At 43.5% G+C, this 11,222-nt stretch overlaps 1 protein-coding gene across 1 annotated transcript; it reads right to left on the bottom strand.

The window, feature by feature from the left end:
• Positions 1-994: 994 nt before the first annotated feature.
• On the bottom strand, positions 995-10,634 carry prlhr2a (prolactin releasing hormone receptor 2a; the record flags this gene model as incomplete). The annotated part of the gene is made up of 2 exons (XM_081349026.1): positions 995-1,637; positions 10,165-10,634. 2 exons carry the CDS (start codon positions 10,632-10,634, stop codon positions 995-997), a joined length of 1,113 nt encoding a protein of 370 aa, XP_081205152.1.
• Between the last annotated feature and the right edge of the window lie 588 nt (positions 10,635-11,222).

The raw sequence follows: 11,222 nt of genomic DNA, 5'->3' as shown, positions 1-11,222 counted from the left end.
TTTGAGTGATCATACTGAGAAGTCTCAGTATAAAACAAACCTCCAGTCCAGACATTGTTTATTGATGCAACATTGCACATAACATGAATTTATTCAAAATTGTACAGTTAAAATCACAAGTGAGACTGGCCTGATACATTGTGGCACATTCCTTTCTGAACTTTTAGTTTTGTTCCATGTTTGCTTCTGGACAGTGAAGATACTAGATTCTTTTAATTACATTACAACATCAATAGAGTCATATTATTTTCCTGCAAAATTAAAATAACTTTATCTTTGCCCAGACCAAGTTTGCTTTGCATACAAAGACAATAAGTGTATTTTTGCATACTTTAGAAGCACAAAAAAACATAAAAGGCTCAAAAGTTAGGAAAACAATTAATTAGTAAAGAGTTTAAATATTGAATAGCTCTCTAGTCCATGTGTCCTTTTTAAATATTTTATCTGTGGCTGAAAAAAAATAAATAATATATATATATATATATATATATATATATATATATATATATATATATATATATATATATATATATATATATATATATATATATATCCTATATCCTATATCCTTATATATCTTATAAACATATGCAGTGACATTATTCCAAACACTGAAAGGCGTTACTTCATAATCTGTACTTCATTCACTTTTTTTAAATTGGGTGTCAGAAGTTCAATGTTTCTGTTGCAGATTTTTAGAAACCATTCTCTGTGATGAGACCAACATCCAAAGCCTGTTTCCTTTTAGGTTATCCATATCCAAATCACAGACAGTATGGTGAAATCTTGTGGCTTAATCCAACAGCTTTCTTACCAGCAGACATGGTATGTACTTCCAAGAATGACCATCTGTGTCCATCTTGAACATGATGCACATGGAGGAACTTGGCAGAGGATGATGTGAACACTTTCTCCATTCCAGAAGCTTGCAGCCCAGTGTTTTGCTAGCCTTGCTGGTCTTTGAACTAACTCAACCTGCTAGCCTAATTTTCTGTCAGAGGACCACGCTAGCGATGGCACAGTTGTTAGCAGGAATCCCGATGCCTATCCGTCTATGACAGGTAAACATCTTCCGCAATTCCGCCCTGAAACGGTCATGCAGCCATGCGTATAAAAACGGGTTACAGCAAGATGAACTCATTCCACACAAGTGACACAACAGCTGGATCAACAGGAAGTATCGCTTGTCGATCAAGTCTATATCAATATCCCGAAGAACATTGAAGACGCTTATTGGCAGCCAGCAGATCCCAAAAGCAGCGACGACCAAGGACACCAGGCGAAACGTCTTGCGCTTCCGAGCCTGCTGGGCTTCCGCTTGGCTCTGGGTACGATGACCCGGCACCACACAATTGCGAAGCTTCACCGAAATGCACAAGTAGGAGATGCAAAGAGCGGACAGTGGAAGAACGTAGGTGATGAAGAGCGTGCTGTAAGCGTAGGCTAGTCGCTCCCTCTCCTGACCCATCCAGAACTCCTCGCAGATGGTGAAACCTTCATCCTTGAACTCCACGTGGTATGTGTGGGCCACAGCAGGAGCTACCAGACCACATGACAGAATCCAGATCCCAGAGAGAAGGTACGTGCAGGCCAGAACTGATATGCGCTTCTTCAGTGGATGAACTGTAGCGTAGTATCTGGAAGTTAAATTGACAGTTTAAGGCAATGAGTTATGGCAGTGTTCTCGTATCTGTATCTCATGCAATAGTTCAACACCTCTTATATCATGAGCACATTTTTAGCACAATTTTCCACCGGACAAAATTGCGATTGTTAACTCATGATTTCTGTTCTGTCTGTGTGCACCAATCTTGCACTTCTATCTACTCCTCAACCAGACCACCTAGAGACTTCGGGTTTTCGGCATTATGTTAAGGAAGGTCTAATCTCGGGAACGCACAAAAGAAATCCAGGAAAAGATTTACTATCTCTTAGTGTTGTGATCCCATAACGTGAGAAAATTGCGCTAAAACACTCACTGAGTTTTTATTACTTGTTTAATTTTGGATTCCACCCGGATTCTCTCATCACTCACCCTCACCCTCATGCCGTCCCAGATGTGGATAAACTACAGACCTGCGCAGAACTAGCATAATATCATCCCAGCGTAAACGCTTTGGATACTTTTTTTTGTAATTAAAGCATCTACATTCACAAACCACTGTTAATTTGAACAGAAAAGCAAGCACAGGTTACTGAATTATGCCTAAACACAGACTGTTTAACTTTTCATAGCAGTTTTTAATGTTTTCATTAGTATATATGTGCAGTGTGTAGTCATCCATGATCTATGTTGATTACAGTTTAGTATGCTCTTCCTTCTTAGCTTGCGATGCTTTTAAACTGGGTCTTTTATTAGTTATTTTTTACTGTAAATAACCTGTAACAACTAAAATAAACCTGCATGAACTAAGCCAAATAAATGCAGCCTTATTGTACATAAACATAAATAATCTTATTAATCCAAACCAAAATTCTCAGAAACCGAAAATCTCAGAAACCAAAAATCTCTTAACACCAGAGTTTAAGCTAGATTTAGTTTGTAAATCATATTGTTTACCCATATGAAGCCTTGCAGTTGTTTTATATTTGTTAAATATGCAGTTTGGATGCTTTCATTGTGATTATAGCTGCTGGATTTACAAAAGATTATAAAATTGACAGCATTTTAATAAGGGGTTTCAGAAACAAAGCTTGCCTCTTTCTTTGCTTGGATGTTCATTGTAAAGGAATATATTATAATTTTTTATAGGCCTGTCTGCTATCAGAACTGTTTCACTGCAGACCTTGACTGTGTGTCAAAATTCAAGGTTAGCCTATCTGATATTGCAATGCCTTTTACAATATCAGATCATTTTAACTTTTTATGAAAAGGCATGTTTATTTCAGGCAATATGGTATGACTCATAGAGTACATTAGAGCTGAGATTCGATTCCATAAATAGTATATTTCTTAAACCGGGCGCGTTGGGAATAGAGTCCTAAAAAGGGTCGGATTCGTATTCAATTCAACAGTGGCGCTAAAATTCATTAAAGCCGATCTCCAAAAATGCCAATGATGACATCTATCACCCAATGCAGCGGAATGACTAAAAACGCAGCATTGTATGGATCTTTTAAAAGTTACATTTTGTTTAACTTGACATGGCATTTGAAAAAGACATTCAAACAAGACGTCTGTCTACTGGTGCATGTTTACATCAAACATAAGCGCCATAGAAAGACGCTAGCCTACTGTGTGTGAACCAGCCCTTTACATGGCAAGTCAGTTTAGTATTGAGTATTTTATTAGTTAGGATTATATCATATTTATTGCCTTGTTGAAAATGAAAAAGAATTATACTTTACATATATTTTTGTATTTTCCACAATTCAACTATTTATTGTCAATTCAAGCTTTAGTAGCCTATTAGTTGTGACACTACTCCGCAACAATGTTAAAAACACAGTTTTTGCTGTAAGAATCAGAAATGTAAATTCTTAGAATCATTCTTAATGATATTTGCATTTTAGAGGTTTGTGATAAGATATAAAGACAACGTAACAAGCTGAACCAAATGAGAGATTTTGCATGTTGATTTTGTAGAGACATTCAGTGGGCTGTAAGAAACTTGATCAAAACAAGACCTCTAAATTCAGTGGGCTGTTAGAAACTGGATAAAAACAAGACCTCTAAAATTAACTCTTTATTTGAGCATGGACCTATTCCATGTCTTGCTTAAGAAGACATGTTGCAATGTGTTAGCTCTACAATGGACTGACATTTCCTTGCCCCCAGCCAATCCAGCCTGGTTTAATGGGTCTGCATCTAAACCCGACGATAAATCAAGGGCTTTCAAAGACAGTATTCATGTGGGTTTCAATACGTGTAAAAGCACAGAAGATGAACCACCTGACCACGTACAGGAGGTGACAGCCTTGTCTGCGCAAAAAGCCTTCACTGTAAGGTAAATGGATTCTTAATGCACCTATTATACTACAATCAACCAATTTTTCACGTTCTGTGGCTAATGTGCAGTACCATCATCCATCACTGACTACACAGGAAGGTTAAGGGCTTTACGAAGTCACAAAGGTAAAATGAGAAGATCCTCTATATATTTTCAGAAATGGGGAAAATAAGTCCTGGTTTATCTTAGGTGTCCTTGGTATTTCACATTTGGCAAGACTTTGATATTACTTTAGCCCTCTAGCTTTCTATGTATTTGCAGACTATGTCACTATAGGCCTTTATCACACTTCAAATAGCATAAAAACTTCCGCTGCACCCTGTATCAATGTATGTGCCCAGGATTTTTGTTGTTTATTTATGTGAAATTCAGCATAGATACTTCTAAAGACACCACACTCAGTTTAAAACTGGGTTAATTAGGTATTGTAAAAACAAAGAAAAAATGTGTCATAATATTTTGTGATTTAAAGGGGAGCGTGCAAGCCATACTGTATGTGTATGCGCAGTACTTCAGAGTCTGATCACCTTATTTTATTGCAGATCTGCAAGAATACAATACAAACAACATATCACATTAAAGAGCATTAGAATTAGAACAATCTTAAAATCTTAATAACAACTAAAGTCTATTTTTGGGGGAATTAAATTTAAGGTTTGGGTGAAACAACGTTATGTCAGTGACGACGAAATGGATTTTGCATGCGTAGCTCCGCCCCACCTCGTGGGTATATAAGGAAGTACGCTGGCATAGCGCAGTATGTTTTCTCGCTGAGGAGCCGAGACTGAACTCAGGCGTTTCCAGCGGTACAGTAACTGAGACGTTCCCTTTCGTGCTCACTACAAGTTACGTCAGTGATGACGAAATGGGGTTCCCAGTCTAATCACACCACCTCTCGGCTGTCTTCCAGTGCCCTGTCTAGGTCTGAGCTCCCTGTCGTGAGACTGGCACGGATGAAAGACTCCTGCTTATCACAGGAATACCAAGGTACACTGGGACGCATATCTCAGTGGAAATATGCAATTATTGCCTGCTCGAAGGGGAGGACTTAGGGAATACACATATGACCTGGAGGGGGATGCATATGGAAAATCACTGGGGTGTCCAGCCACAGATGGAATATTTCCAGGGCTGGCAAGGTGGCTTGCTGAGGGAAAGACACATGCTCAGAGAGGCTTACAGTGGAAATACACATGTGGGGGTCGCCCAGAGGGGAAACAATGCACATGGAGGCACCTAGCCAAGCACGAAAGCTGCCGGTGACATAACTCTGGCGCTGATGTCAACAGTGCTGGAGGAACTCAGGGCTTATCAGGCTCACTTGAGGAGAATATTTCACGTATCCCGTCCGTGAAGAGGAATGGCGAGCAAGCAAAGACACCTGAGCAGAATCTAGTACCGGCTGGTTGAAGCGAGTACATGAGTAGAAACTGGCTCCACTCGGAGATTGTAGAATCTCGTGAATGTGTTGGGTGTCGCCAAGCCTGCAGCTCTGCAGATGTCTGTTAGTGAGGCACCATGCGCTAGAGCCCAAGAGGAGGCCACACTCCGGGTGGAGTGGGCCGTCACACCAAGGGGGCATGGTCGACCTAGCTGCTGGTATGCCAAGGCAATGGCGTCCACTATCCAGTGAGACAACCTTTACTTGGAGAGCGCCTTTCCCTTCAGCTTCCCACCATAACAGAAAAAGAGCTGGTCAGAGGTCCTGAAACACTGCGTTCTGTCTACGTAAGCACGGAGGGTGCGTACTGGACAGAGCAGTGCCAAGGCTGGGCTTGCAGGTTCACCACCTGGTCTCGAAACGGTGTGGTAGGAACCTTGGGCACATATCCAGGCCGGGGTCTTAGGATCACGTGAGAATTAGCCAGCCCGAATTCCAGGCATGCTTTATCAACGGAGAATGCCTGCAGGTCCCCTACCCTCTTAATGGAGGCCAATGAAACCAGGAGCGCTGTCTTCATTGACAGGAACTTAAGCTCCACTGATTGCAGAGGCTCAAAGGGAGCACTCTGCAGGCTAGTTAGCACCACTGAGAGGTCCCAAGAGGGAACGAGAGGAGGGCGAGGAGGATTTAGTCTCCTCGCTCCTCCCAGGAACCTGATGATCAGGTCGTGCTTTGCAACGGACTTACCATCGACTGCGTCGTGATGTGCGGCGATAGCGGCAACATACACTTTCAGGGAGGAGGGAGACAGCCTTCGCTCCAACCCATCTTGCAGGAAGGAAAGCACGACACTGATCAGGCATCTCAGGGGGTCTGCTTGGTGAGAAGAACACCAGTTGACGAAGAGGTTCCACTTCAATGCATAGGCATGTCTCGTGGACGATGCTCGAGCGGAAGTGATGTTTCTGTTTAGGAGCCACACGTGGAGGTTCCAGAGATCGGATAGAGGGTGCCATAGGGAGCCCTCTCCCTGAGAAAGAAGGTCCTTCCTCAGGGAAATTGGCCAGGGAGGTGCTGTCGTGAGGAGTACAAGTTCGGAGAACCAGGTTGGGGTGGGCCAGTGTGGTGCAACCAAAATAACCTGCTCCTCGTCCTCCCTGATCTTGCACAGGGTCTGTGTAAGAAGGATCACTGGGGGAAACGCATACTTGCGTAGGCCCCATGGCCAGCTGTGCGCAAGTGCATCCGTGCCGAGCGTGCCCTCGGTCAGGGAATAGAACAGGTTGCAGTGGGCAAGTCATGAGAGGCAAACAGGTCTACCTGCGCGTCCCCGAACTGATCCCAAATCAGCTGAACCGAGCAGGGATGAAGTCTCCATTCTCCGGGAAGAGGCCGAAGCCGTGAGAGCTCATCGGCTGAACAGTTCAGGTCTCCCAGAATATAAATGGCTCGAAGCGACCTCAGATGCTTCTGACTCCATAGGAGGAGGTGGCGGGCGAGTTGCGACATACGGCGGGAGCGTAGACCACCTTGTCGGTTGATATACGCTACTGTCGCGGTATTGTCTGATCAGACATGTATGTGCTGACCCTTGAGCAACGCATGGAAGCGGTTTAGGGCGAGACGTACAGCCAGCAACTCGAGGCAATTGACATGCCAAAGGCGCTGGGGTCCTGTCCAGGAGCCCGCGGCAGCATGTCCATTGCACATGGCGCCCCAGCCCGTAGTGGAGGCATCTGTCGATACAACAACATGCCTGGAAACTCGTTCTAAGGGCACTCCGGCTCATAGAAAGCTGAGGTTCGTCCACGGGGTGAAGGTCTGATGGCAGGCCGGAGTCACTGGTACTCGGAGCGTGCCGTGTTGCTATGCCCACCTCGGGACTCGATCGTGAAGCCAGTGCTGAAGCTGTGTCATATGAAGCAATCCGAGCCGCGTTGCTGCGGCTTCTGCTGTGATTCTGTGCCGACGGCTGGGTGGAGGCAGCAGTGGGCCGTCAGGGAAGAATATATTTGATAGCCTCAGTCTGCTTCTGAGCGGTTTGGAACTGTTGGACGAAGTCCTCAACCGTGCCACCGAAGAGGCCGGCCTGGGATATGGGGGTGTCGAGGAACCGCATCCGCTCGGCATCCCGCATATCGGCCAGGTTCAGCCACAGATGTCTCTCATGGGCCACATTGGTGGCCATCACCTGGCCCAGGAAGCGTGCGGTCACTTTCGTCGCCCGGAGAACGAGATCAGTGGCGGCACGCAGCTCATCGAAGAGCCCTGGGTCAGTCCTGCCCTCATGCATATCCTTGAGCATCTGGGCCTGGTAGACCTGCAGAGTGGCCATGGCATGCAGTGAGGTGGCTGCCTGTCCCGCGGCTCTGTAGGACTTCGCCACCAGAGTAGACGAAAACCTTTGGATGGGTGCTTAGGGTCACCCCGAGAAGAAGCGCTCTGAGGACACAGTTGCATCGCAACAGAACGTTCAACCGGGGGAACCCCAGTGTACCCCTTGGCAGTGACCCTGTCGAGGGGAGGAAAGGCGGAGAAGGCCGTCGAGCGATCGTGGGAAGACAGTGGTGCCTTCCAGGACCTCGAGACCTCCTCATGCACATCCGGGAAGAAAGGTATTGGGGTTGGACGCTGACGTTGATCAGCGGCCCCACCCAAAAACCAATCATCCAACCATGAGCGCTGAGGACAGGGTGGAGGGTTCCAGTCTAACCCAATGCTCGCGGCGGATCGGGAAAGCATGGTCGTCAGCTCGGGATCTGACTTGGGCAATGCTGGCGCGCCCGAAGGCGGCAGCACAGCCGAATCATCACTTCCCGAGGACTCCTGCCCATGTGATGCTGCGATGGACATGGCATCATCATATGGAGCGCGTTCGAAAGAGATGCGAAGCGCCTCCGAGGAGGGACCACCATGCTCACCATGCCGACAGGGGTGGGTGTTGTGAGGTTTTCGCGCGCAGCCATCATAGGCAGCCGTGCACGAGCGCAAAACCTCACAACACCCACCCCTGTCGGTGATTGGTTGGAACACTATTTATTTTGGTTTTGAGTGGTGGTGAAACCAACTGTTTTTGTGTGCAGATCTCAGAGCCTAGGCTGCCTACAGAGACGCGTTTTTTTGACGACCTGCTTATGGGGAGGGCAGCTAGCGGATCGTTAGGAAAGATTAGATGAATGTGATCATTTATGTTTGGGCCTGAAATCGCTGATACAACCTTTAATTTTCTTCTCAAAACTGGCATCCGTTTGTGGCACCTGCCTTACTCTCCACAACACTGATTCTGTTATGAGTGAGATTTCTTTTTTAACTTTGTCTAACCCAGTCAGACAATAGTTAGTTTAAACTCAATCAGACAATAGTTACAATTTCCTTTGTAACTTTGTCTAACTCAATCAGACAATGGTTAGTGGAGTTAGTATAAATGTGACCCTGGATCACAAAACCAGTCACAAGTACACAAGTACGGGTATATTTGTGGCAATAGCCAACAATACATTGTACGGGTCAAAATTATCGATTTTTCTTTTATGCCAAAAATCATTAGGATATTAAGTAAAGATCATGTTCCATGAAGATATTTTGTAAGTGTCCTACTGTAAATATATAAAAAAAATTATTTTTGTGAGTGGATGCAGCACAATCGCGAACATAAATGGACAACTTTAAAGGCGATTTTCTCAATGTTTTAATTTTTTTGCACCCTCAGATTCCAGATTTTCAAATAGTTGTATCTCGACCAAATATTGCCCTATCCTAACAAACCATACATCAATGGAAAGCTTAATTATTCAGCTTTCATATGATGTATACATCTCAATTTCAGACAATTTATCCATGTGACTGGTTTTGTGGTCCAGGGTCACAAATAGCCTCTGCCAACAACAACAAGGCAGGCTATTTGCACTTAGTGTAAATAGACACTCTGTCTGCATCCGAAACTTCCCTACTATATAGTAGGCGAAAAACGATATGTGACAAAAGAAGTATGTTTGAATTCACAGTACTCATTAAATAGTAGTCAAAAAGTACTCAGATGACCTACTATTTCTGGTGAGATTCTGAAGTGTGCATATGATGGACACTACGATCCCATAAAGTCACGGGAGAGGATTTGTGAATACCAGTGAAAGCAACGCAACTGATGATGATAGGTTACATGATAATGACAACATGGCATATCATGATAATGATAACAAGGGCGTAGCCATTATTTCAGAAGTGAGTGTAATCTTTTTTTTTTTCTGACTTTTGATTAATTGGCAGGTTTTATTTTTTCATGTCTCTTGCTTTTAACTGGCTAAGAAATCAAATACATTGCTGAATAATAACCAATAATTTGTGTTCTATAATTATAATTAATAATTAATTATAATATTTCCTATTTTTCTTAATGACAATTTTATGATTAGTTTATGTACTACAAACACCTGTGCGTTAAGTCATCATGGATTTTATATACTGTAAAAAAAAACACTTGATGAGACTTATTATCACAGAATAGTAATGGCTGTTGGAAATTCAGCTTCCTTCACAACGAAAAATTGCATTTTTAAATATTATAAAATAGAAAAGTTATTTTTTAAATTGTAATATTTCACAACATTTGTGTACTGTATTTTGCTTAAGTAAATGCGGAAATATAAGATACATTTTTTAAAACATTAAAAATGTTTTGAGCTTTGAACAGTATAGCTTATGCAATTAATCAGCCGAATCAGTCAGTTACATAAACATGCACTAAAAAATCCCCAGAATGCTAGTTGACATTGATGCAATAATGAATTAGTCACACTGTCAAGAGACACAACACTCAGATGCAATGCTCACCTGTCCACTCCAATGGCTGTCAGTGTGAATACTGACACATACACCGTCACAGGCTGAATGAGGAACACCAGGTAGCACATGAATCTTCCAAAAACCCACCCGCGAGGATTAAAAGCATATGCCAGGGTAAAGGGCACACAGGTGGCACACATCAGCATGTCGGAAAATGCCAGGTTACCGATGAAGAAGTTGGTCACGTTGTGCATTTTTTTGGTGTGGCAGATGACGTAAAGCAGCAGATAGTTCCCGAAAACTCCCACCAGGACCACAAGAGCATAGCATGGGATGATGAGAGGTTTAAAAGACTGAAGGAGCTCCACGCCAACAAACTGCGGATTGCGCTTGGTCGTGTTCGTCGACTGCAGCATGACTTCGTAGATTTGACCCACGCTGGAATTTTCCATTGTGACGTTTTCCAAGCAAGACGAGGGCACGGGAGTGCTGAGCCATTCACCACCACTGCCATCCATCCTGGAATACTGCTTTCAGAGACCTGAAGGGTGGGGGTTTTGGAATATTAATAAGGAAAGAGATACATTTTGGTTAGTTTTCTTCATAAATCAACTCTTGAGCTAAAATTCAAACCAGTAACAGATGGGCTGAAATGGCCGTGAAGAGGAAGTGAGCCACTTGAGTAGGCCTATGTCCTGTGTGGGCGTGTGGTGCCAAACATATAGGTGCTAGTTTGTCATGAAAGTTTAGTTGGCTCATATAATGAAGTGTTATAAAGTTTTTCAAACTTTAATGAGCACTGAAAGTTCCTGTTCTCAATATCGAAGCATTTTCCGAATAGAAAGAGATGCAGAAAGCCCTTCAACACAACCTTGACTTTCTTCGGAAGTCAGGTTACTCATACAAATTAAATAAACTCATACAGGTTACTCATACAGCAGTAAATAGAAACTTCTAAAGGCACTAATGAAAGCCAGCATGATTTGACTCAAATGTGTCTCGGCTGCAAACACACGTGGGCCTTGCCATTTCAATGGGTGCTTGCCATTGAAATGCAAATAAACCTCATTCACTAACACCCTCTAATTAAGTGAGTAAATGGTTCA

Source organism: Scardinius erythrophthalmus (assembly GCF_964197995.2).
Source record: "Scardinius erythrophthalmus genome assembly, chromosome: 20".
NCBI classification, from domain to species: domain Eukaryota; kingdom Metazoa; phylum Chordata; class Actinopteri; order Cypriniformes; family Leuciscidae; genus Scardinius; species Scardinius erythrophthalmus.
This window is presented reverse-complemented; position numbering and strand designations above follow the sequence as displayed.